This window comes from Daucus carota, chromosome 1 (assembly GCF_001625215.2).
Source record: "Daucus carota subsp. sativus chromosome 1, DH1 v3.0, whole genome shotgun sequence".
Taxonomy (NCBI): domain Eukaryota; kingdom Viridiplantae; phylum Streptophyta; class Magnoliopsida; order Apiales; family Apiaceae; genus Daucus; species Daucus carota.
In genome coordinates, this window is record NC_030381.2 from 46,831,230 (window position 1) to 46,859,125 (window position 27,896).

General features: G+C 32.2%; 4 protein-coding genes across 7 annotated transcripts; all 4 read left to right on the top strand.

Moving 5' to 3' along the window:
* The first annotated feature begins 59 nt into the window (after positions 1-59).
* Positions 60-1,234, top strand: LOC108197906 (vacuolar-sorting receptor 6). Of its 2 annotated transcripts, none has more exons than XM_064088557.1 (2): positions 60-615; positions 742-1,234. In XM_064088557.1, exons 1-2 carry the CDS (start codon positions 312-314, stop codon positions 1,017-1,019), a joined length of 582 nt encoding a protein of 193 aa, XP_063944627.1. In that variant the 5' UTR covers positions 60-311; the 3' UTR covers positions 1,020-1,234. The 2 variants fall into 2 exon arrangements, with proteins under 2 accessions (XP_063944627.1, XP_017221136.1); XM_017365647.2 differs by having other exon boundaries at positions 88-615; positions 763-1,234.
* Positions 1,235-6,473: 5,239 nt separating this feature from the next.
* On the top strand, positions 6,474-13,858 carry LOC108205232 (protein PLASTID TRANSCRIPTIONALLY ACTIVE 14). 2 transcript variants are annotated; one of them, XM_017375140.2, is made up of 12 exons: positions 6,474-6,851; positions 7,399-7,536; positions 7,660-7,785; positions 7,925-8,053; positions 8,775-8,864; positions 8,991-9,141; positions 10,118-10,227; positions 11,268-11,336; positions 12,300-12,405; positions 12,495-12,695; positions 13,148-13,190; positions 13,297-13,858. In XM_017375140.2, the coding sequence occupies exons 1-12, from the start codon at positions 6,609-6,611 to the stop codon at positions 13,373-13,375; spliced, it is 1,485 nt and encodes a 494-aa protein (XP_017230629.1). In that variant the 5' UTR covers positions 6,474-6,608; the 3' UTR covers positions 13,376-13,858. The 2 variants fall into 2 exon arrangements, with proteins under 2 accessions (XP_017230629.1, XP_017230712.1); XM_017375223.2 differs by having other exon boundaries at positions 12,498-12,695.
* Positions 13,859-14,498: 640 nt separating this feature from the next.
* Positions 14,499-18,718, top strand: LOC108212935 (small ribosomal subunit protein mS33). 2 transcript variants are annotated; one of them, XM_017384649.2, is made up of 3 exons: positions 14,499-14,617; positions 15,587-15,817; positions 18,378-18,718. In XM_017384649.2, the coding sequence occupies exons 2-3, from the start codon at positions 15,600-15,602 to the stop codon at positions 18,478-18,480; spliced, it is 321 nt and encodes a 106-aa protein (XP_017240138.1). In that variant the 5' UTR covers positions 14,499-14,617; positions 15,587-15,599; the 3' UTR covers positions 18,481-18,718. The 2 variants fall into 2 exon arrangements, with proteins under 2 accessions (XP_017240138.1, XP_017240146.1); XM_017384657.2 differs by having other exon boundaries at positions 14,513-14,617; positions 15,590-15,817.
* Positions 18,719-21,519: 2,801 nt separating this feature from the next.
* Positions 21,520-27,461, top strand: LOC108204926 (uncharacterized). Its single transcript, XM_017374623.2, has 8 exons — positions 21,520-21,730; positions 22,674-22,823; positions 23,001-23,177; positions 23,939-24,027; positions 24,120-24,184; positions 26,686-26,788; positions 26,966-27,076; positions 27,198-27,461. Exons 1-8 carry the CDS (start codon positions 21,631-21,633, stop codon positions 27,321-27,323), a joined length of 921 nt encoding a protein of 306 aa, XP_017230112.1. The 5' UTR covers positions 21,520-21,630; the 3' UTR covers positions 27,324-27,461.
* Positions 27,462-27,896: the final 435 nt, after the last annotated feature.

Sequence of the window (27,896 nt, forward strand, 5' to 3'; positions counted from 1 at the left end):
ATCGTGTGTGGTCATATTCTATAAGACTGAGAGCATCTCCAAGCGGTTCATTGGTATTTGATGTCAAATTTAATGTCCAACTTTTCATTTAATAAAAAAATTACACTATTTTAGAATTTTAGGCCTGCGGCGGCTGAATATATCCTGCCTTTTGTCTCAAAATCAAATTATTTCAATTATTTAAATATTTGTAGATGCATCACTCATCTTAATTTTCACTACATCTGCTAAACTCACACAATTGTTCACTTCCACTTCTCTCATTTTTATCACTCTTAAACACCCCATTTCCCTTCTTCACTTCCATAATCATGTCAAGAAATTTATTATTTATAATTGTTATAGTTTTTATTATTGGTGTTAATGCAAATGGCAGGTATGTGGTAAAGAAGAACAGCATAAGAATAGTCCATCCTTATGGTTTAATGTCTAAACAATATGATGCTGCAGTTGCAGACTTTGGAATTCCTTTTGATGGAGATGCAATGGTGGGGTCTGTACTGTATCCTCGTAAAAACTCACATGCATGCAAACCTTTTGATGGGGTTGAAAATGGTGAACAGCCCTTTAGGTCTAATTCTACTCCACCTATCATTCTCCTTGTTGATCGCGGAAGTAAGTAGTATTTCTTTGTAAACAAGCTTAGAGCAAGTCCAACAGTGTCCTAGTTCAAGTTTTAAATATAATATAAAAAATTATGTTCTAGTAATTTAGGACATATTTAACTAACTTCAACGGAAGGTAATATGTTTTTCTTTCCAGGATGCTTCTTCGCTTTGAAGGTCTATAATGGGATGCAGGCGGGTGCTGCAGCTGTTTTGGTGGCTGATGACATAGATGAGCCTCTTATTAGTACTCCGGAGTCTCCCAAGAAAGTTTTATACATAGAGAAGATTGGAATCCCGTCAGCTTTAATTGATCGAGCTTTTGGCGAGACATTGAAAGCTGCTGTACAGAAAGGTGAAGAGGATGTAGTGTTGAAACTGTACTGGACCGATTTGATGGCCAACTCGGATTAAAGGGTTGAGTATATGTAGAAGATGTTCAGTTTAGCGGTTTGTTGGCGATTGCATTTTCCAATGTGTTTCTTTCATGTCATAGCAGATTACTATATTGTGCATTACAGTTTTTACAAACCTTGTAAGAAGTCTAGTCTGCTGACAGTTTGTATTACTTGCTGCTAACAATACACTGTAAAATCATAGTTTCTATTAACTGTTAACAAGAGATGAGAGACGATGTGTTTTAAATAACAGAGCATTTTTAAATGTTTTAGTATGTCTATCTGGTACATGGTAATTTATTCGCTTAACACATTGGTTTGGAACTTCTCTGGGAAGGTACAAATTAGACTTCGTGAATTGGTCAGTCCAAAAAATAAAGAATAAATAAATTTAACTGTTGGATTTATAGAAGTAAGATGAGGTCCTGCTACTGGATGGTTAACTGGAATCGTCACAAACTTTTGATTCATGAAATAGCTGATTGACTTCAATATATACTTAAGATAATGTAAGATTCGCAGCAGGCAAGGAGCTCGTACTCTGGCTGACTGATTAAAGATATTTTGGTTTATGTTTTCAGTTAATTACAAGGTTATGTAGTTCAATGTATTGTAGCAGGATAAAATCATATTTCAGAGAACTACTCCCCCATTCTTAATGAGATATCAGAAAGGTGGAATCATAGGTTTTTACTCTTTTCCTCTTCATTTTTTGTCCTTTTTATTTTGATTTATATAAGAAAAGAACCGAAATGTAAAGAAATCTCATGGCAACTTAGTTGGTGATAATTGTGTTTCCGCGACAGGGGAACTTTACAGAACTGCTGTGCTGAAGTCCATATGTGCTCAAATTAAGCAGACTACTCATCCTCCAGTTTGTTCAAGTGGAGGTTAGAAGTGAACTCATATAAGGACTCGTGCACATATATATATGGTTCTACTAATAGTCTAATACCTCTGCCTATAATGAATGTAATATACAGATCTTGAGACCAATCAATGCTTGGGGAGAAATGGTGGTTGTTGGGGAGACTCAAAATCTAATATAACTGCTTGTAAGGTATTCTAATTGCCAAAAGAGTGTACCACACCACACCTTTTATTAAAAACAAAATTCAGCAATATTTTGAAGGTGACAACATGTTCTTGATACGTATCACATGACTCGCAAAATATTTTTATTTTCTTTGTAGGACACATTTAGCCGAAGAATATGCAAGTGTCCTGTGGTAAATGGTGTAAAGTATAAGGGGTTAAATACATGTCTTGTGAAGGTATACATTTTGCTTAAACTATATAGCTGATCATTCACAACTCAATTTTAATGCAAATTCTACTGTCATTGCTCAATGAATAACACCCATATAGAATACTAAAACAGCTGTGTTCTTGGTGTCTTCATTCTTCTGCTTTTGTACAGCTAAAATAAATTACTCCACAAAATCGGGATGGTTCCTCGCCTTGTTGATCCTAGGTGGCTGCAGTCGTTGTTTCTGCTGCTTTTGCTGGTACCAAATGCTACAAGTATAGGTTCCATGTATGTACAGTGACTTTCACCAAAGAAATTATGTTCTTCAAGAGGGATTGCAGCAGAGGCATTGTTTAGATACAAGCTGATGCACAAATGGTTAAAAACCTGAAATGGTCATGGTCAATGGACACAAGATGAGAGCAAAGGATTATTAGAAATTATGGTTGATGCAGCAAATCGAGGATGGCGTGACAATAATGATGTTCTTATTAAACATATAGTGGAAGATAGAATTATTCCCACTTTTAATTCAAAACTTGGGTGTAATAAGACTTATAAATATTATTATAGTCAACTAAAATGGTATGAAGACCGATAGCTCTCATATTCATCGCTTTTAAGTTTAATTCCAATTTTAGTTTAAATATTTTAGACATAACCAAAACATATAGACTATATTTGGTTATGACCAAAATTATTTAAAGGTTTTGCTTATGACTCAACTTCAAAGAAGTCATAATCAAAATCAAAATTAAACTTCAAAAGAGGTGAATAAGAGAGTCATCGACCATTAAATCATTTTAGTCAACTATAATAATGGTTATAAGTTTTACTACATCCAAGTTTTGAATTAAGAGCAAGAAGAATTTTATCTTCCATTATTTATTTAGTAAAGACACCGTTATTGTCACGACATCCTCGATTTGTTATATCAACCATAGTTTCTAATAATGATTTGCTCTCTTCTTTAATCCATTGACCATTATCATTTCGACTTTTAACTTTTTGTATATCATCTTGAACATCAAGTGTATCATCAACATCTAAAATGACCTGTCACTAATACATACAATATCAATCAAATATATCAAGATGTATACCAGAATTACTCATAGGAAAGATTCATAGGAAAGATATATACGAAAACTTACAAAAATACATGATCGTAATGATAGGAAAAGGGTTTTATATGTACTTGTGGAAGAAGAGGAGCCGGTGAAAAGGAGTAAAAATGAAGAGAAGAATATGTGGCGTATAAATAGTGATTTTGTACATGCTAATTGCTATAATTTATCAATGTAATGAAATCTTACCTATTGATGTCTGATTTCGTATCCATATAAAATCTTTTTCAAATACTTCAAAATCAGTGATGTAATTAAATACATGAATACTTAATATCTCGAGATTTTGATTGATATTTTAAAATTCGAATTGGATACAAAATATTAATTGAATAGCCGCACATTTTAGAGCATATTTTCAAATCTTAATTTAATATCTTCATATTTTGAAATATATTTTCAAATTTCAGTTGGATATATTCGGATTTCAAAAATCCAAAAAAATTAATAAAATCTCAGTTGTACACTCTCTCAAAAAGAATTCATGAATTTTAAAAATCTAATAGAATCACATATTATTATCAATATATTAAAACTTATTATAATCTCAATTGAATACACTTTAAATCATTTTGATATTTTAGCTCTACCTATATACTCGACAGAAATACGTTCGGGATATGTAAAATTATCTTTACCAATTAAATATTAAAATCGGACATATCATGTTGACGCTGAAAGTCGCATTAATGATTGCTTTGACTTTAATATATAATTTTTTCAATATACCAAATGAGAAATAAATATTATAATTGTTATACCACATTCTAGTACATACATACGTTTTAATCATAAATTTAAAAATATAATGCGATATTTTTCTTCGTCCAAAATTATACAATATGCCTCTAATGCGGGTGTATTTAATTGAAATTTTTTTATAAAAAAACCATTCATGAAATTCGGTATATTCAACATGGATTTTTAAAAATGATTCAGAATATTAAAATATTTAATTAGGATTTAAAATTATTTTAAAAAATCTGATGGTATTCAATCAAGATTTTAAATTATCCTAAAAATATGATGATATTCAATTGATATTATTTAAATTATATTAAAATTTGATAGTATTAAAATCATGATGAATTTTTTAAATTTCATAAAATGATGAATTTTGTGAAATTATTAAATGTATTTTATGTTTTTAAAAAATCACCACAATTCATGTGATTTTGAAACATTGGGTTTAAATTCCAAGGATTATGTATCAATTCTACAACATTTTATTTAGAGTGCATATCAAATCAAAATCCGATATAATGTATAAAAATATTTTATTTAAAATCCGTATAAAATCAAAATATAATAAAATCTGTTAAAATTATTAATTTATATATTAATTATTAAAATGTAAGTTGAATACACTGTAAATTAGAGCTGGAAACGAACTGAGTTGGTCGTTAAGAAACTCGTTTGGACTCCATAAAAAACTCAACTCAGTTCACTTCGGCTCGTCTTGTTAACGAGCTCGAGTTTGAAAAACCAAACTTGATCGATAAGTTTAACGAGTCAATTCATGCTTTTTGGATGTCCCGTTGGACTTCGACTCGAACTCAACACTGTAAACTTTAAGAAAATAATCTTATTTATATAATCTAAATAAAAAATACATAAACAATAAAGCATCATCTGACTAATTTAATCTCTCATCACCAATAAAAAAGATTTAAAAATAATGCATCTTCATTATTGATGACAAATTGTCAAACTTACGAATTTATTAAACTTGAAAGTAGAAACTGTCACACTGGAATAAATTCATAATACAATGAAGACTGATTTAACACTACTCCATTTACGAGCTCATAAGACCAATCTCCAACTCATGACATCATTTTGGTGTGAAAAATACACCAATTTGGTGCGAAAACTACACCACATCAAAATTTCACTCCAACCCATTAACACCATATCCTACATCAAAAAGAATCTTTTAACAAATTAAATGGAATATTCTCTCTTTTTAAGTTATTTATATCAATATTGAATTTGTATTTAAATTTTAACATGTTTAATAAACAAGAACCTAAAATAATTATAAATTCGTTGATAAATTCAAGAGGCCAACTTAATTATATGAATTCCCGTGCTCTTCCCAGATATGCTCGATCAAGGCGTTGCGAAATTCAAAATGAGCTTCCTTATCTTTAATTTGTCGATATCTACTAAGAAAATCTTGAAATTGGTCGATACCATGATGTTGTTTCTGTGTACTGCATATTCCTTTTAGATGCATAGGCAGGTCATGTAATCCTGGTTTCATGCAAAAGTAAGGCAAAGTTTTTAGTTTTATTTATTTATATTTTAATCATTATGTAAAATAGTAATGGGATATAAATGGAATAATTTATTGATATTTGGAAATAAATTTATATAAGAATATAAATTTATTGATATTTGGAAATAAATAAAAAACTTGAGTAAAATAGTAAAGAAAGAAAATTTAAAACAATTATGATTGAAGAATAAATAATATAACATAAAACAACTTTAATGGGACATAGATAGAATAATTTTGTTTTCATTAACATATGTGTGGGTATAGTAGGTATTTTGAAAAACTCCAAATTTGGTGTAAAAGTTACACCAAATCAATACTTGACACCAAATTTAGTGTCAAATAATTCATTTTGGTGTTGGGTTGGAGTTGCTCTAAGTCACAAAACGATGCTATTATTATGTTATTCTATATTACTTAATTGATAACTTTAATTTTTTGCATTTTTCCTGAATATATATAAAAATACAAGTCAAAATAAGTTTGAGCGGTAGTGTGTGGTTGTGGACTGTGTATACTTATATTCGAATCAAATAATCTTTTATTATCAATCACTAATAAATTTTAATTTTAGAGTATGATTTGTTTTCTATTTTTAAATTTAAAATTTTATTATTTTTTTAAATATGTAGACAAAGTAAATCCTTAAAATGAAAAAAAACTAAAAATTATATTGATCAACTCGATTTCTACTCAGACTTTTTAACAACTAAAACTCGACTCGATTGTTAAAGAATTCGAGTTCGAATCAAGAAAAAAATAGAGTTTGACTCGACCGTAAAAAAGACAAATATTGCCGTCGACGGTAATAAGTTCGAAATCAGTTAAAGTGGATAACGTTTGTGTCCATAGCCTAAATCTCACTCTCTCCCTTCTTTGAAACATGAAAATCCCAACATTACTATAAACCCCTGCAGAGATTATACATACATACATACATACACAAAGATGGGTTCTTCAGTTGTTTTTCAACAATGTCTGATTTCAAGTCTCCATTATCAACAACCCAATCACCAATTTGTCAAACAAAACTGCCCACCATCAAGAACTGTACGGACCACTCAGGGATATGGCGGAGCCACTAGAGCTTCTGCTGCTGCGCTTGAAGCTACAACCCCCGCTTCTTCTTCTCCAGCTTCATTTCCTCTGCTTAACCCCCCTGCTGAACCCCAAGATTCACCTGCTTCTCAGGTTAAATTATTATTATTTTAATTGATTTATTTTGGGATATGGTTCTTGATTAAGTAGTATATGTTGTCAAAGTTTTGAGCGGATATAAATTATAATGATTTAGGATCTCAGAGGGTAAGGAAAATTATCCGATTTTTTCTGTAAAATTATACAGAGTACCTGCTGCACATTCTCATTTGCTTGACAAAAGTTAAGATACTTGATGCCAAGATTAGCATAAGACATAGTCCGTGCCACGGTAAGAAAGTTCAGAAATGCCAACCGAAATGATACACATTATTAAGTAAGATAAACTTGAATTCAAATTAATATCTGCAGTTTGTATAAACTACTAAGGTAGTCCAGCCATTGATTTTGTCTATAAAATTGCTTCATCTGTGGTGACTAGATTATTTGAAGTTATAGAATTTTTTCTTACCATGGTGTTGGATGCAATAAATGATTAGGTATACTTTGATTGCTTGCTTACTGCTAGCCTCTAGCTCTTTGTATAATCCTTGCTGCATATTTTATCCTGCTTAACATTAAGAGATTTATTTATGAGCAGTTGGAATTAGCGGATCCAGACTTCTATAGGATAGGATATGTTCGAAATGTTAGAGCATATGGAGTCGAATTTAGGGAAGGCCCTGATGGATTTGGAGTCTATGCCTCTAAAGATGTCGAGCCTCTTCGCCGAGCCAGAGTTAGTTTTCTGGTTATTTTAGACTGATCTGCTGATTGTAATAATTAAATAATACATTACTTTCTCATGGCTACTTTGACAGTTTGTATATATCAATACACTTTAAACTCATGATAAATGCAGGTGATTATGGAAATTCCCTTGGAAGTGATGTTAACCATTAGCCAAAAGCTTCCATGGATGTTTTTCCCAGATATCATACCACTGGGTCATCCAATATTTGACATTATCAACTCGACCAATCCAGAGGTAGTTCTGCTATACCTTTCTCTATTTATTAGATATGGCTTTTTAAAATTTATTAATTGGTTTGCTACATCAATGTTATATTCCTAATGCTAGTTTTTTCCCAGTTGCTGCCTAATTTTTTTTTCTATAAAATATGCAGACAGATTGGGACCTGAGGTTAGCATGTCTTCTTCTGTATGCATTTGATCGAGATGATAACTTTTGGCAGCTTTATGGTGACTTTCTTCCCAGCGTCGAGGAGACTACTAGCTTGCTTCTTGCTACGGAGGTTTGTGAGTGTCAAATATGCAATCGCTGATTGCAGTTGCTAGTTATCTCCTATTTGTATCATCTATTAATTTGTCTAATCTATTAAATTACCACAAACGTTTCCTATATAGATACATTACAAACATTTTCAAGGGCATATGAGGAATTCGCTTGCTGCTTCCAGACTATGATATTACATAATAATATCAATATCTGAATATATATTGGCCAGAACCAATAGAATTAAAGGTTTTGTGGAACAAATTTTGCCAAACCATATCATAGAAAGTGAGAAGCTGTGGTTCTTAGGGTTCTTCCGTGAAAGTTATAATTATATGCAATGTTTCCAGGGAGGTAATTAGTAACTGATGATCGGGAATATTTGCTGAGAAAGATTTGATGTTAAACAATTACAGAAAATGCAGAGATGTGGAGGTTATCCGATAAATTATCTTTTTTTTTTTTTTTTTTACTTGAAACTCTAAAGCACATCAGTTGAGTTGTATTTTAAAGAACTACATGTGTTTGGTTTCAGTATCTTCAAATTTCTTTAGTAGTCTAAAAGTAGGCAATATTTGCTCATCTACCTGGTTATGCATAAAAGAAAGTTCCTGATCTAATGACTTGGCTTTTATATATTAGTATAAGGGCATGTGAGTTTAAAAGTTACTTTTTGCATGTATCTATTCAACCCCAAGCTGCTGAGAAGATGCTATCTTATTTTTCTGTGTACATGATAGGAGGACCTATCAGAGCTGCAAGATCAGAATCTAGCTTCAAAAATGAGAGAGCAGCGAAAGAGAGCATTAGAATTCTGGGAAAAGAATTGGGTATGGATCTATGATTAACCTGTATACCTTTTAGAATCAATTTATATTTTGTCCTCACTCTGTTGTTTCATTTTTACTTAAGTTCAAAAAAAGCTATTATAAGTTACAAGATATGTACATTTTCAGCATTCTGGTGTGCCACTTAAGATAAGGCGCCTGGCTCCTGATTCTGAGAGATTTATTTGGGCTGTGAGTATGGCGCAGTCTCGATGCATTAACCTGCAAGTGAGAATAGGTGCACTAGTTCAAAATGCAAATATGTTCATTCCTTATGCTGGTGAGGTTCTTGCAGTTTATCTATTAAATTTTTGCCCTTGCATTTTTCTCTTCTAAAATTAATATTTTATGCATGTCATTTATACAAATTAAGTTTATTCATGTATCTTGTCAAGAACTATTACATTCAAATCTGACCGAGGTAAGAGAGAGATACATTACGTACTTAAAATCATGTGATCTTTATCCTTGTACAAACTCAAATTCCTGTCCATGTCACATCTAGTATGCACATGACAGGGAATAGGTAAACCTCTATATAATGTTGTCATGCGGACTTATGGACCTCCACCTTGGATTTAGTGTAGGGAACCTTCTTGAAACATACGTCATATGGTTCTCTAACGCAGCCCATGGATGGTATGTTGAAGATGTAAATGTGATGCATAGTTTGAAGCTATATAAGAGAGTTTATCTGCATGTACTTTATGATTCCTTGAGCTAAATCTTGTCCAAGCCTGATTACTAAGGATCACGCTGGCCAGTAGTACACTTTAGAGAATATGATTAACAAACTCTTAATATTAATAGTTGAGGGAAACCTTATAATAATTCTGGCAGCATATTGGGGAGGTGCTTAACTCAATTAAGTAGCATTGGAGTATGAATAATATGTATTGTAAAATTTTGAAGAAGGGCGTATCAGAGGATCTATTAGTCTTTATTTGTCATAAAGCATACGGCAAGTCCTTGAGCTAAATGACATTCTCTTAAATTTGTATAAATGTATCAGCGTAGGTATATTCGTATAAGACCTCATATCCCCTTGAGCCGCTTACATAATTAATAAGAAATTTTAAGCAGATAATTTAGTGTAAATTGTAGTTTTTAATAAAAATATTATTAGTTTAGTGCAAGCTAAGTCAAGTTATCCCCCTATTACTGATATAAGTTACTTGGTATATTTTTGATTTTTGATTATAAAATGCTAGTTTATTGAAAACATAATTTTGAGACCAACTTTTCTTTCTTTGCAGACATGCTGAACCACTCATTCCATCCAAATTGCTTTTTCCATTGGCGTTTCAAGGATCGCATGCTTGAGGTGATGATAAATGCAGGACAACGGATCAGAAAAGGAGACGAGGTACACTTAATGTGCTCTGTATAGTAATGATTGTCTGTACTGCTCCCACATAGTAAACTCCCACTTTACAATTTTACATCATGTGAGAGAACATTTAAGTAAGTACTAAGCTATGAACGCAGCTAGTAAATTAAATTCACATTACTTATTTATCACATTAATGGTAGAGGTGGATATACTTTCCTTGCTGAGAAAAGTGTAAGTTGGTTTTACAACTTTAACTTGTTGATTGACTTTCTGACAACCAAATCCTTGATATTTACATTTTCTCCGACTAAACTCTCGACAATGTGTCTTCAGAAGTATACCCCACTTCTTGAAAAAGAATATAGACATCACGAATTCATTGTTTTCGTGAGCTGTAGCCCTTACAAGGAGATGAATTGAGAGTTTTGGAAGGGTTTAATTAGAAAACTAGAATCAATCCGGAACATATTAAGTTTTGATGGTTTTGTCCATATTAGTTACAACCAGTAAGTGGAGTTCAATAGACGTAATAGTAATGCTTAGTGGTTAGATGTAACTGCACATTTTTTGGTGGCCTATGTATGTTGTCATGTACCTGAGAAATATTTAGAACGATATGCAAGTGCCAGAAATAAAAATCAACTAGTAGGAGCACTTCATCGTTTTATTTGGAAGATCACAGATGAGTTGATGTCTAATCATTTCTTTGTCAAATTAACTACTTACAATAATGACCTCAATCCTTGAGCAAGTGTGAGACCTACACGTAATTCCATGAAATAAATGCCATAATATATGTCAAGGTCTGTGGAACCCAAAGTGAAAGAATGTTGAGAGAAATCAAATGGTATTCTTAACAAACATATAATATTTGTTAAAGACATCTGTTGCAGATTGAGAGAGCAAAATTGATCTTTATCCACAAAAGGGAAATGGAACTATTTTAAACTGGTTTATGTTTTTTTTATCCATTCTCTATGCACGTATATGTAATTCAATTTGGGTTGTCTACCTTAGAATTTTTTGACATATTTGTTCAAGTGATTACTCATGGGTTTATATTCTTTTTACAGATGACAATTAATTACATGAGCAGACAGAATGATATACTTATGCAAAGTTATGGATTTTCATCACCTGTGGTAAATTCCAACACATTGGCTTGTGTTATCTTGGACATCGTGACATTGTTATCGACTGAAATATGATAGTCTTTTTACCAAAATGTGTATAGATTGGTTTAATATATTAAATGTTTGCGAGTGAATGAAGAGTATATCAGAATTCGCACTCTTTATACCCTTACAGAATTTACCATCAAATGCAAACACACACATTTAATGATAGTTGCAGATCTTCTTTATGCTTCCAGGGGAAAAGTGATGGTTTAATACCTTACACCCCAACCTCCTTCTAAACAATCATGAAGCATTGATGTAGAAGCCAGATAATTGCTTGATATATTAACCTAGCCTTGCAAACATTTTCATGCCACAACTTTTTGTGGCTGAAAAACCTAATCTCCCTTTTCCGAAATGTCCTTCAATACAACATATAGTCTCAATATATCAAATTCTGCAGAACTGTCTTCATCTACTATTTGTGCTAGAAATGCTCATTCTGATCTATTGACGTTTAATCACCCCTCTTCACATTGATCACTGTGTGGTAATGTGTCTTACACTATAAAGAAACATAGTATCCATTTTGGAGTCTATTTGATATATGAAGACTTTATAAGAGTGTGAAATATTGGTCTTATAACCTTTTGTCTGAAGCCAAGTTGTTCTACAACCCACATGGTATATATAATAAGGATATAATATATCTGCAAAAGTTACCAATCATGGTGATATTCTTGTACCAATTAATTGTTATGTTACAAGCATGGCACTTATCAAGCACCTGAATCCAAACTTAAGCTTTTAATTTGCTAATATATGTTGTCTTTTCTGTTAATTATATCCTCATTTTTTGCTCATATCTGCTTGATTAGCGATCCGTTTTTATATGCATTTTTTCAGTCTGAAGACTCCTTAGTTTAAACTCCTTCGTTCTTTACTTGCTAGTTAATGTATTTACAAGGGGTTCCTTGAATATTGCAGAATCCGTGGGATGTCATTCCATTTTCAGGCAATGCACAGATCCATTTGGATTCCTTTTTGTCAGTCTTCAACATATCCGGGCTTCCTCAGGAATATTATCATAACCGTATGGCTTACAATCATTATTTTGGGAAACACGGTTTATATGACTTTCATTAGTAACTTGGACAGTAAGACATACAGAACTTCTTTTAGCAGGTCGGCTATCAAATGATGGAGATAGTTTTGTTGACGGGGCAGTCATTGCAGCTGCAAGAACATTGCCTACTTGGTCAGATGGTGATATACCTCCTATTCCTAGCGCAGAAAGGAAAGCTGTGAAGGAGCTACAAGACGAATGTCAACAGATGCTTGCTGAGTTTCCCACAACTTCTGTGCAAGACCAGGAAATTCTAGGTAATTTGGTAGTCCAAACTCCTTACACTATCCCATGACAATACCAAAATAAATGCATTAGTAATATTACTGAAATATAAATTTTCTTCCTGTTATCACTGGAAAATTCACGTATTTGGACAGATCTTACTGTTGAAAATTGAAAGATTGCTTATTGATTCTTCAAAACTTGAGCAGTGTAATAAAAAAAACTAGACTCAGTTGACATATTTGTGGATCATATTCTTCTCTACCATTCCCTATTCATTATTCTCGTGTTAAGAAATTGGGTATATTCTCTATTAAAATACTCATTTCCCTCCAGGTTGAGAGTAATATATTTTAAACTAACAGCAGTTCAATGAAAGACCTAGAAAAACTAAATAATTAACTAACCTAATTAAAATCATTCTATACACGAGTTATCTCAGTTCTGCTTATAATCTATTTCTCTGTAATATGACTGCTAACAGACTCAATGCTGGAAGCTAGAAAAACGCATGAAGTCGTTGTCAAGTATGTAATTCTCACACTATGTCACCATTTTCATTTTTCTTTTCAGCCTGTTTAGTTGTCAACACCTAACACCCTATTCCACTTATTAACGATGTGCATATTTCAGGTATAGATTGCACAAGAAATTACTCATAGAGAAGGTTATCCAAGCATTAGATATTTATCAAGAACGGATATTGTTTTAGAGTGGATAAAGAGTTGTTTGTCATCAACAGTTTGCGTACTGTTCGCCATGATATATCAGCACGTAGATTTTAAGCAGGTTCAAGTGTAAAAATGGCAATCCCCTACAGCTACTCGTGACATTTCATTGTGTACTAGGTAGTCATTGCTGGTTGATGCAATGATTTGGGGTCCTGGTAATGATACACAAGTCTCAGTAGATCCATCCACAGCTTGTTGCAGTTTGTAAGGGCTAAAGAGGATGTTCATAAGAAAATCGGTTTTAGAAAGTTTTTGGATGCCTTGCCCTGCAGAGTTTATAGGGTCTTCTTGGAAGTTTTGTGCTAGATGGGTGGTTGGGTAGAAACTTCGTGTGGAGTATTTTTGAGCTAGTGTAACACTCACGTTTTGTTCTTAAAGAGACATGTGGTGTGTTCATGTACTTGACATATTCATTAGGTTCTAGGAGTTAAATTTAAGAAAAGTAGTTAATTTTTTTTTTTTGATGACCACTTTATTCCTGATTTTTTTTTTATGTTAATTGATTTGAGCTTTAGCTAGTTTACAATATAAAACTCACCTTGCTACCCTTCTTTACAGGGGTTGTTAGTGAAAAGAAAATTTTAAAAGTTTTTTTGACAACCACAAGTTAACTGGGTTTTTGTTTAATAGCTCTCAAATTTATGAAAAAGATTGATGAAAACATATGCACAATTTGCTAATATTACATTCACAATATGTGGAAATTGTTTTAACAAGTATTTGATTAAAAGTAAATGCTCAAACATTATGTCTTCTTTAGGAATTAAAATAATGAAGTGAAATCATAAAAATTCAAAATCATGACAAAATTTTAAAAAGTACTCACTCTCTTCGGGTACTCTCTGGTGAATTGTATATGTTTGAAAGACATCATTCGATACATATTTAAGATTTTTTAATAAAAATATAGTTTCATAATTTATTTAAATATTTTTTACAAAATAAAAATATAATGTTTAGATTTTTATTACAATAATAAATTTTAGAAATAAATTATATAAGTATAATTTATAAAAAAAATTAAAATACTTGTCATGTCAAAAATTATATAAAAATTAAAAACAAGAAGTGAATACATAAATTTTAAAAGGGAAAAAAAAAGTAAATACTTTACTCCAAGTTCAAATAACAGAGTGCAATTTATTGAAAATTGAAGTCGGACCATTTGGCTCGCTCTTGGGGTTGAAGCCGCTAGACTGTTGTTTTCGTTCTTCGCATACCAGGTACATCTGACTCAACTCCCACCTATGCATACTCTCAGCTTTTTCTTGACTATGTAAAACTTTGAGACTTCCACAATCCACCCATCTAGGGTTTTTACATTTACATCTCTTCTGCTCTAATTATATAAACCCTTTTGCTCAAATCTGCTCTTTACGAACTTGCAATACAGTCTCCAGGTTCCATTGTTATTGCCCCCCAAATGCTCGATGAAATGCATCAACCAACCAATTTATGTACTTTGTACCTCTAGAATATTTTTATTTTTTTATAAAACGGGGTTTCATTTTAGCCAACATAGCTAATTCGTTTCTATGATAATTGTTTCCTTATAGTTAATGTATGCTGAAATGTTGTCAATTTTTTTTCATTCTAATATAGGATTATACTAATACTTCTCCCATTTCAAGTTAAATGTCCCTTTTAAAAAATCACACAGTTTAAGAAAAGTGAATGTTTATAAATTAATTGCATTAAATGATTATAATATGTGGAATGAGGTTGATCTAGGAAATATAAGTAACATATATGTGAAGTAGAACTGGCTTTGGAAATATAATTTTATATTGAAAGTTGAAGTGAACAACTAACTTGAAATAAATTTTATTCTTAAAAGTGGACATGTAAATTGAAACGGAGGGAGTACTATTATCGTTGTTATGTTAAACTAAGTGGGTGTTTAAACTTTAATGAAATGAGAATGACAAGATACATTATCATTATTCGGTAGTTGTTGTCAACTCATTCGCATTCTGGATTCTGTAAATCTGTAAATGATAGAATGATACATTATCTTAATTTTTTGATACAAGATGTCGAGCTTAAAATTACAACTTGTTGTGCTCCTTTTGTTCTAATATCTTTGTATTTGTTTTAATACTCGCAACCATATATAACTTCTAACTGCTAAATTTCCAAGATGAATGAAACATCTGTTATTTTTGGTTTAATTGTTTTCTTCACGTTATTAGCAGGACAGGACAGATGAGTGTTGGGGTGTTAAAAAAAGCGCTAGCTCAATCAGCTCTTGCAGGACTGACGGAGGCAAGGGCAAGGATCTTTGGTCATGTGCTAAACCCAACAGGGCAGAGATCTCCTCACAAGCTTTTACGGAAGAAACTCATTGGTGAGAAAGTTGCATCCTGGTACCCGTATGACATCAAAAGAGATGACCCTCTTATCATGGCCCGAGAACAGCAGGAGTAAGCTTTCTTCCTCTTTCTTGCATACATGTGCTGTCAGATCAGGCTGGTTCAATGATTTTTCTTATATGTTTGATGTAGTTCCTTTTTTCTGTTTGTCAGGCAGCCAGCCATTATTGAAATTTTTTAACTTTATCTAATTAGTTAAGTTTATACAATAGATGCAAAGTTTGTTTCTTTAGGTTGATGTCTGAGTTTGCAGAACCAAACAAGCTCCACCTCTAGAAAATATGCACAAAAAAAAGTATAATATATAAATAATTTTATTCGAGCAAATAGTAATTGCAGTATCAAGAACACTGGATTGATTGTACTTTGGTTCATGCTTCTACAAAAACTCTTGTCCATGTAAACTATGGGGGCGTTTGGATCGTGAGTGGGATCGGGAATCGGAAATGGAAATGAAGGGTATGGGAATGAGGGGTATGGGAATGGGTATCCCAAGGGGACTGTAAGGAATGATTTACCCTCCAAGTGGGATTGGAATTCCTCACAAAATTGTTAATCCAAACACCAACATGTGGGGTTTGAGGTTCCGATTCCCATTAACCGGGCTTGTTAACCATGAAATAGAAGCCTCCTATATCTTCATTGTTTTCCTCATAAAAAAAAGAAGTGAACTTAAGTTCTGGGTGGTTTCATATTATAATAGGCCTGTAATGTGAAAGTTATTTATATCTTGGAATTTTCGTACAACAATCTAGACGTGGGTATATTAAGTCCACTTCACAGGGCTGAGGGCCCTGATCCGTTCTGTGCTTTATACGTGCCCCTGTTGTGTAGTTTCGAGTTACTAGAGGCTGCTTGTGTATAACATTATTATTTTTTGATTCATAACATGTTTAAGCAAGGATTTACAAGTGAAAGTTGCATCCTTTTGCTCTTTAAAGGCATAGCCTGATGAATCAGGGCTCTGGTAATTAAAAAGACCAGTGATCAATATGCAAAATAGGGTAAATTAGTTAACACCCTATTGTGAAGCAGTTAATCTGGCCTTACTCCTTCAGTCTAATAATTTTATCTTTATAAAAAATACATTAACACAATTGAAGAAATTGTTCTGTTAATTGTACATGGAGAATAAGTTTATCACATATTTAGGCTTAAATATCTTTTTGTCATTGAAGTTTGTCCCCATATACACATTAACCATCAATGTTTCAAAATGTACGGTTCAACCATCAATGTTTAAACAAGTGTATATCATAACCACAATTAAGAGAAAATAAAAAAACCAAGGGAGAGTGCGTCACAGTTACTATCAAAGAGAGTGATTGCGGTGATAAGAGTCTAAACTAAGCCAACAAGCATGAGAGAGGACAGCTCCTTCGCGATCGGACTTTACAACTTACAAGTCTACGACATCCTTTTCAGTTTCCACCCTTCTCCCAGTCAGATTGAGAATATGATTGATTGGTAAATTAAATAAATTTAATAATCTTAATATATAAAATAATATATATTTGACTAATTTAAAAACCATACTAATTCAAATATATTACTAAAATAATTTATCTGAATTTATAAATTTTGTATTAATTAATATTATTTATTAAAAATTATAAAAATAATAATTTTAAGAGTCTGATTAAAATATATAAATTTATTTACGAAATTTAATATTAAAAAAATTATTAAGAAATAATTTTTCAAAATATAATATCAAGAGCCCTTTAAAAGCACATTTAAAGTTATTTAGCCAATTTAATATTAATTAACTATATTTTATTCAAAAGAAAAAATTTGAAATATATTTAAGGGCACGGTCAAAGAATATTTATACAAAAATATTAACTAAATATGATTTATTCATATAAAAAAAAAACTTAAAAATTAATAATTTTAAGGATTCGGTCAAAGCATATTTATATTTATTTACATATAAACGAGACGTCATATAAATAAGAAAAGCTGTTTCTTCGACTTTATCAAGTCAAACAAATAATAAGTATTAGATTTTTATTTACATATTATGGTTATTAGCATGGCTTAAATCTTCATGTACGGCTTGTGTGTACCACTGTTTCCTGCAACTGCAGCTCATAATCCCTTTGCAGTTTGCATTGAACCGCGAGTATACTACAAACACTGGAGTTTGTGGTTTTCTGTCTCCATTAGGGTTGTAATGTTCAAAAATTGTAACTTCAATGGCTGAACCGTATATTTTGAAACATTGCTTGTTAGTGTGTATATCAGGACAAACTTCAATGGTAAAAAGGTATTTAAGCCCACATATTTATGTTCAAGATTTGTTGTTCTTTTTCTACATTAGACAAACTCTGATGCAGTTTTAAATAGATTCATACTTGAAGAATCTGGCACAATTAGTCTTCAATAGTGGAGTTTTAGTTTTTTACACTAAAATGATGTTGGCCAGAATGCTCTTGCTCATAGTGGAGGGGTTGTCATAAGCTTTCATGTGCCTACAGAGTTTCGTTTTATATACTATGACGATTAAAATAGTGTCTTGTGATGATATTGATGTTTATAAACATGTGTCCGTGTCTGTATGCATATTGCATTTTTGATGTTGTGATTAAGCTATACCTTGTGCTTGCAGGCGTCTGTCCAAGCTTGAAATGTTGAAGCGTCGTAATAAGGGACCACCCAAGAAGGGCCAAGGAAAGCGTGCTGCTAAACGTAAGCCTGCAGTGCCCAAGTAGGGCAAAGAGTAGGTAGCCAATGTGTCAAGGAATTCTCTGAATAATTTAGTTTGGAATGTGTGGCACTTAAGTTTGTTTCCTCCTTTTTTGTTTCTTTGGACCTGCACTTGGAAAATATATCCGTTTTTTGGGACTCTGTATGAGCCCACGTTGCAGCAATAGATGTCAACTAATATGTTCTTTTATCAAACATTTACTTGGATTTATTTAGTCAATTAAATGTGTTCGCTTTTCATCCTCCACAATTTGTACTTTCTAAAGTGAAGAATTGTTGAATAATTCCTATTCTAATTAGTTCGTTCGTTGCATTGATCATTCTATCTGCTAATGGTGTAAATGGGGCTGCCCAAATCAAGCCCCCGGTTAACATTTGTTATAAGGCTAATTCTATCTTTTTATGATTGTTGGGAATAAATATGTTTAGTGGAGTAAATATCGTGCATTCTATTTTATATTTTTACAACATGGTTCTTTGTTTCTATCCACCTTAATTCCTAAATCAAGTTTTAATAGAAGAGAAAAAGAGCAGCCTCTATTATCTTTTAAGTTTTAACATTTCAAATGCACCAAAATTTTTAGAATTGTTGGCATTTAAGTTTCAGGAAATCTTAAAGCTTGTTCACTACTGATATGAACATCAAAGCTTGTTCGTGACCGATCTGAACCATCAAAAGTTCAAGTATATGAGCTCGTCCAAACGAGCTTAAAATATTGGGATCGTTTGGCTAAACTTGAAAGAAGTGACTTATTGTTTAATATAAAGAAGTGGATTATAAGTGAGAAATTGATTTGGATTTATAAGTTGTTAGAAGTGTTTGGATATGATGACTTATAAGTTTGAAGTTAATTAAAACAAGAAGAAGTTGTGGTGAATCATAGGGGCCGTTTGGTTGAGCTTAAAATAAGTGCTCTTTGCTTAAAGTAAAGAAGTTAAGTAGAAGTGAGAAGCAATTAAGACTTATAAGTGATTAAAGTGTTTGGGAAATAAGTAGAAGTCGTGAAATAAAAGCTAATATTACTAGCTTTTTATAGGTGCTTCTTGACTTTTTACACAAACGGTACAAAAAAGTGCTTCTAACTTGTAAATCCAGAAGTCGGCTTAAAAGTCCAGCCAAACACATAAAAAGCTAGGATCCATAGCTTATTTTTTTGAGTTTTTAATATCCATGATAAGTATTTAAATTTATTTGTCAAACAAATCATAAAAAAACAGACACCACTTCTTTTATAAGTAAGCTGCCAAACACCCACATTGACTTGTTAGTTACCTCATCTTGCGAAGCTACAAGAGACTTAAATGTGGAAATTTGTTGTTATTATATTTTGGGTTGTTTTATATCTATAAATTATTAAAAATATTATAATAAAAATAAATTTGATAAGTTCCTTATTTGAATGATAATATAATTTTCTATAATTCAAAATCCTAAATATAAAATAACTTGTTAGATATAGACTTAAGAATTTATTCATGTTTGGATACAAAGAAGATGACAAAAAGCAACATTATCAAAAAGAAAATAATCGGAGTGTATTCAATTGATTTTAAAGAATTTATCTTCATTTATAAAATCTGAGAATATTCAATTCAAATTTTAAAACATATATCAAAATCTTGAGATATTCAATTGGAATTTTAAATTAACTACAAAATCTAATGGTATTAAATTAAAATTTCAAATTATGTTAAAAATATGAAGATATTCCGTCGAGATTGTTTAAAATTCATTAAAATATGAAGATATTCAATACTGATGAATTTTTCTGAACTTGATAAATGATGGATTTTGTGGGATTGTTTAGCATTTTAATGAGATCTCGAAGTATTGTGCTTAAATCCTAAAAACTTTTTTTCAATTTTATGACATTTTATCAAGAATCTGTACAAATCAAAATCAGATACGATACAATAAAATTCATAAATTAAAAAAAAATTCATTAAAATCCCAATTAAGTACACCCCACAAATATTTAAGTGGAGGTAATTTATCACCATCACAAATTTTTATAAACAGAAAATTAGAAAAGAAAAGTGTTATATTAAATTGGATTCGTCAAAAAGAGGAGATTTCTAATACTAGTAGTATACAAATGCATTTTGGTGACAAAAAAAAGTAATTTTTCTAAACCTGTTCTAAAAATATTTGTATAATCTATTTTCAGTTTATACTCCCTGTAAGATGAAGAGTCCCACAAGGATGTTTTATTCCCTTTTAGGTATTTTCCCGTTTTCTTTGTCACCTCTGGGTTCCATCCAAAACGTGAAAAAAATTAATGCTACCTTCCGGATTTCTTTTTCTTTTTTTTACCAGGGAACCTTCCGGATTTCTTATTTTCACACGTAATCCGAACAAAAAATAAATTTAAATTAAAGTTAAAAAAAGTTACGATTTATAATTATATTCAATATTTGAAAATAAATAAAATATCAATATTTCAGAGAAAAGGTCCCATACACAATTTTTTCAGCTAATGCCCAAAATATCAAATTAGTGAAAAATAGCCGAAATATCAATTATTACTCCTTCCGTCCCCCTCAATTGTTTACATTGGGGGACGGGCTCGTCACACGTTCTAATACTCTTATAAAATATAATTTGATAAATTATTTTGAACTTTTTTTCTTCTGAATAAAAATTTACTATCTAAATTTTTATTAGAAAAAAAATTCAAACAAAGTTATGGACCTATGTTTTATATGCGCGTTAAAATGTGTGTTTAGTAATGTAAAGAGAGTGTAAAGAAATGAGGGAGATAGAAGGAGTAACTTTTAATAATTTAATATTTGTTTTAAAAAAAATAAAATATTTACGTATGGAAAATGACTACAAAAGGTAATACAATTCGACATTTTAGAATAAAATACTTCATAAAAGTAATATTTAGAACTTTAAAACAGATGAACATTATACGTTTTTATATTATTAATTGATACTCAAGATCATTTTATTCATTTTTCCGGATCTCCATGCTATATATTTGAGATATTGTCCTAAAAAAGAAGATAGATTAACCCCACCACCCAACTCTCAGTTAATACGTTAAAAAGAAAACAACACTCGATATATATTATTGGACGGGGAAGCAAAAACACAAGTTGGCTTCAAATGCTATATAAAAATCAAGAAGCCAAAGCAAAGAATCAAGAAAATGGAAGAAGCAGCAGCAGCGAGAGTGAAATCAATTTACGTGTACCCAATTAAATCATGTCGCGGCATCTCTGTTCCTCAGGCACCCCTCACTCCTACAGGTCCATTCATCGTCCATCACTTTTTATTCTTTTTTTGTTTTATCAACTTTTAAGTCTTTCATGTATACATAAGGTGGTTTAGTAAAGCTGATTACTTTGTTTTTGTTTATGGTCAATTACGTTGATTTAGTTTCTCATAACTTGTTGTTATATGTCATGTGTTTGATATATATGATGATCACTCATCTTGATTAATTTACTAGGACCTGAGAGAGTTGTTAATTTTACATGTATTCGAGCTTTTTTTAATTCAAGATTCGATGAGCTTTGGTAAAAGAATAAATGGGATTTTCGAGGGAGGGGAAGTGTTAGTCGGGTGAAGAGGAATGGAGTTTCATTTTCTGTGTGTTGGTGTTTGGTTGAAGGGGTTTATTTGATTTAAATGGGTAATGCAATGCATTATTGTTATTTACGTGAATTATGTGATTCCATTTGATTTCTATTGTGTTCGTACCCGTTTCTTATTGCTGTTCTTATCAACAATCCGATGGCCCCTAAGTTTCTTCAATTTAGACGCAAGTCTGGAACACCCATAGTTTTCATAGTTGAAATTGATATCTCGAAAAGGAAATAGATACAAATTGTATGCTGGATGCAATTACACAGAGCTTGTTCACTGGATATTATGCAGCTTGGGCCATTTTAGAAGCCTGGTGTATGTTTTTTAAATTTTAGTGAAGAATCTTCTTTTAAGACAATTTTTCTAAAGAGGGTTAGTGTTGTTGAATAAGTGTTTAATTTGGTTCCAAGTGATGGAAGTAGCATATTATTTTCTATGTTGCAACATAGCATTTTTATTGTATATATTTTCACAACATCCTACAAATACGGCTTAACAAATTTATATATGATGCTATGCTATTAGGACTTACTGTGAAATACTCAGTATTTTTTGTCTTACTGGATATTGATGTAGTTATCTCGTTTTGGTGCTTGTATACAGGTTTTCGCTGGGATCGACAATGGTTGGTTGTCAATTCCAATGGAAGGGCATATACCCAAAGGGTTGCACCAAAGCTAGCTCTTGTAGATGTTGAGCTTCCTACTGATGCTTTTGCTGAGGGGTGGAAACCTACCAACAACTCATTTATGGGTAAACTTTAAATTTCAAAATGATCCACCAAAACTTACAAACTCTTTTGTTCAAAATTATTTTCTGTTGTTATTTTTTCAATCCTTTCTTCACATACACTTCTTTTGAAAGTCTTTTGACATAATCTTCAGAAGAAATAACATTGCAACAATCTAATATAATTCAATTTCTCTGTAGTGCTGAAGGCCCCTGAGATGGCTGAACTGAAAATTTCATTGAGTAAACCAAATGGAACAGCTGATGGTGTGTCAGTGTGGGAATGGTCTGGTTCTGCCTTAGATGAGGGAGCTGAAGCATCAAAATGGTTCTCTGATTATCTTGGCAAAGCCAGTCGATTGGTGCGCTTTAATGAAGGTATTCCTTGATCAATTTAAACCAGAGGGTGGTAGTAACTATATGGTGTTTAATATTATTGTTCTCTCCAGTTTTCACATAAAAGTAAAACTTATGTAGGCTTCATCTGTACTCATGTTTTGATTTCCAACTCATGACAGAGAAACTCAATTGTTGAGCAAGCAAAATAATGCACCTTAATCTCAAAACATACAATTTTATAATTTATGTATAAATCATGACTCACGAGTCAGTTCTACGTTATGTATTCGTTCCTGCTTTCTTTACATTTTATGCACTCCTTGAAAAATACATCAACCTCTACGACTTTCTATTTGTTTTCTTTCACAAGGTTAAACAATTGCACTGTTTTTCTCTCACGAGTCATGAGTTGGTCTTTTCCCTTGTTCTTTGCACTGTTTGATATGATAGCTATTAAATTATATATCTATCTACAAAGTATTATGGATGGAGAGCACCATTTTACGAGATTTGTGCAATATACAATGCTAGATGATGTTCTGTGGTGCCTTCTGTGTACATTTTTCATGTTCATCCCTCTCGAGCTATACGTGTTTATGTAAAACATTTACACAAGTTGCCTCTCATATACTTGCATGTGAATATCTAGGAATGCTATTATATAGTAAATAAGATATTACTTGAAGTTACTCTTCTGCAGATTGTAGAACAGATCACCAACTATTTTGCTTCTATGCAATTGCATGAAGTTTTTCTTTACTTAAACCCATTAAAGTTATTTAACTTGTTCCCTGATACAGAATCGCAGTCTAGAATGGTAGATCCTAATTACGCTCCTGGACACAAGGTTATGTTCTCTGACGGGTACCCTTTCCTGTTACTATCCCAGGTTATTTAAACTCTTGGTCTTCTGTCAGTTTTGACTTTTGGTGTATTTGTTTTGAATAGAATACCTGCCTCAACTTTGTCATATATTTTCAGGGATCAGTGGATGCATTAAATAAGCTTCTGAAGCAACCTGTACCTGTCAATCGCTTTAGACCCAAGTACCATTTGTACTCTTTTACTTTTTCATATTTTGAGTTCTGGAGTCAGCCTACTGCTTAATTATATGTGTTAAGTGAATAGGTACAGTGAGTCAAGTGAATGGATCTACGTTTTTGAAGATTTAATTTACACCACATAAAGTAGAAGTATTACTTATTGCAAAAATAGATAAACGTTACACAATTATTTGGGACTATTTTTGTGAAACAATACCATGCACTTTGTGCTAAACTGAAAAACAAAGCTTTATCTTTTCTAAAGTGCCCACGAGCAAGAGCTTCGTGGGAATAGTTAATTTTGTTTTTATGGGCCTGAAACCCGTGGGCAGAAGCTCTATATATGCCCACACACATGTCATGCCCACACACATAGACACCAAAACACTGCCTATACACTCATTATCAATCCATGTTAGTGAGCTTACTGATTAGGCTATTGCTACTTGGAGTTAATTTTCTAGTATTATATAAGCTAACTGTGCATTCATTTAATATATGTTTGGTTCTGGTTTATCTACGAGCCCTCTGTGGTTCCATCTAGGATGCCTAGGTTCACTTTTTTGTGCAACGCTATTTAAAGCCCGAGCTGCACTGTAGAAATTTTTGATATATTATGTTGGGTCCTGGTCCCTGACAACTGGTTGTCAGGGACAGGTTATTTAACACACACTTCCAGGGTCGTCGGATCTATATTTCAAGGGTGCAGATTAAAACTTCGTTTTTTTAGTATCTGCTATAATTTTCCGCGGATAGGGAAATTTCCGCGGAAAGGGAAAGTTCCTATCCGCGGAATATTATAGCGGATACTTAAAAACAAAAGGTTTTAATCCCAACCCTTGAAATACAGATTTGATGGTATGGAGCTGTGTTAGATAAGACCTCCATGACAATCGGTTGTCATGGACCAAAAACCTATTATGTTTATGACAAACTTTTCGGACTTAATAATATGATTTGATATGTCTTAGCATATGATCCTTGAACGTTTATCTAGTAAAAAAATAAGATGTGTAGAAGCTAACATGAGTTCAATATGGATGTTGGATGTCTGTATGCAAACCCAACCAAGTCTTATTGTTGCCAAGTTTCATGAGCCTGTTGTTTTCTTTTAGGACAAGAAGTCTGATAGACTGTAGGAAAAGACTGGCCATTAGAATTAGTTGAACTGACTTTGATAATGATTCAACTGAATATCAAACTGCTTACTTACCATCTATAAGATGTGGTGAAGTACAAGTTCCTTATTGTGCAGGCTTTAAAAGCAACTGCACCTGTAATTAATGATTCCCTTTGATCTGTAATATTATCTAAACTTTTACTATTTTTTTCATGCATAGAGTTTGTTTTGTCTGTTTTAACTTTATATAAGATTAAGGGTTAAGTGAGTTTCTGAAAACACTTTGAGGGCGATATGAGAATGAGACCAAATCTACTAACCAAATGCAAAGGACTAAAAGGAAATTAATGTATGATCCACCTGTTATGAAGGCTAAAGGAGTGTTAGATAAGAAATAACATATGAAAGTTATTCAATCTGTTGGAGGGCTTAACAGAGGCCTGTTTGATGGAAAGTCTCAAGTGACAGACTAAAAGTTTGGGCACTAAAATGCATGTTTATATCCGTGTTGGGTATATCTAACTAAAAGAAGTAAGATAGCTTTGGTTTATATTGTGTTTGTCTTTCACACTTACACTCGTTATTGGGGAATGATAGTTCAAAACTTTATGGATAGCCATGTTAAACCGTAGAGTAAGTTCAATGCTAGATGCAAATGGCTTGAGCCATTAATATAATATAGCACTAAAAGCTCTTTTTTGGCAAAAGTTGATCTTGCACTCTAATGTTAGTTGCATTTTGCAACCAAATTACTTCAAATTTAACAAACTTTTTGTCCAACAACACCAAATTTCATTTTAAGCAGACCAACTTGCATTTCGTTTATGGTTGATTGATGATGTGGCTAGATGCGTATATTGGTTGCAGAGTGGGAACCAAGTATGCATTTATGCATCCAATTACGCAACTCCTTTGGAGTAGTGCTTTTTTATATTTGGTTCCAAATTATAGCAACGCAGCCAAATTTTGATGGACTTGCTCTTAGACTTTGATGCTAGGAAGCATGAGTGCAAAAATTCTAAAACATTAAAAATATTATAATGTATATATTTCGATAGTTACATACATATTTTAACTAAATATTCATATAAATAAGTTCAGTAAGGGATATAATAAATAACACAAATGTTGCATTATAAGATAGCTAAGTGATTAAGTAGTCATCCAATTACTCAATTAATTAAAAAGAATTGCTGCATCCCTTATAATCAAGTGCGCTGAGCGGCGAGTGAGTGAATAATTTTTTGCTTTCTAGAACTTTGATGTGATCAGTTGTGTTCTATATCATACTACCCCTCATATTTCACCCGGGTAGTTGGGATACTGTATTATGTTATACTTCTCGAAGTAAAGACCTCTTTTAAATTTATTATTGATTTTGTAGTATTTTCGTTGATGGTTGTGATCCATATTCTGAGGACCTATGGAAAGAGATGACGATAAACAAGTTCGAATTCCATGGTGTGAAGCTATGCTCTCGCTGTAAGGTAAGAGGCTTTGATGTGTTTTCTTGGTTTTTTGGGCATATTACAGAATAACAAATTTTCAGTGTAAGTGTATGCATATATAGCATCCATCTATTATTTATGTTTATTATTTCACCCTCTGTAAAGATGTTTGAGAATTTGTCTAATAAATCATAAAACCTCTCCCGCATCTTGTAGGTGCCTACAATCAACCAGGATAATGGGACAGCAGGCCCTGAGCCAACTGAAACTCTAATGACTTACCGGTCAGATAAAGTGCTGCGTCCAGCTCAGAAATCACAAGGGAAGGTAATCAAAACCGAACTTTTTCATTGCATTCATTTGGCTGATGCATACCATAATTTTGGAATGCGACTGGGTAGCTGTAACATACATCATAAATGCTATTTTTCCATCTGGAAAATTGCAGGTTTACTTTGGACAAAACCTGGTTTGTAAAGAGTTCAATACTGAAGGCAAGAGAATGTCGATTAAAGTTGGAGATCCTGTTTATGTCCACAAGTTATTTTCTTCATGTGCAGATGCAGCAGCTTGAGTTTATAAGATTATGCTTCTTTTTTTCAATGAACAAAGACCTTACTAGAAATGTAGCCTTTCCGCTGGGCCTTTTTATATCATAAAAAATTATATAGAAACAATGCATCGATATTAATTGAAAAACTTTCAGATTCTACTTGAATTCCTATATATATTTGTGGTCTGTTAATCCAGTTTGTGTCCCGTATATAATAAGGATGATAGTAAGAGCAATATTTTAGGTGGTATATGCGTTGCCCTTCCGTAGTTTGTTTTTGTTAATTGCAGGTGTTTTACATCACTGATCCTGAAATATTTGGTGAGCATGGTTCTCATGCTCATTCACCCGATAATCCATATTCCGTAGCTTACTAAACTAATTAATCTCATTAATCTCGTGTCTGGTAATTTCATCAATTAAATTTGACTCATGTTTTTCATTATAATATGAATTAAATTCGATTTGCGTTTTTTCTAGTAGCCAAGTGAGCTAGGTGCGCGACTCAAGTTACCTCACAATTTCACTTTTCAATCTTTGATCTTCGATTTTCAATTTTCATGTGCTGCGCAGAGTATCATATCCAGTTAATCT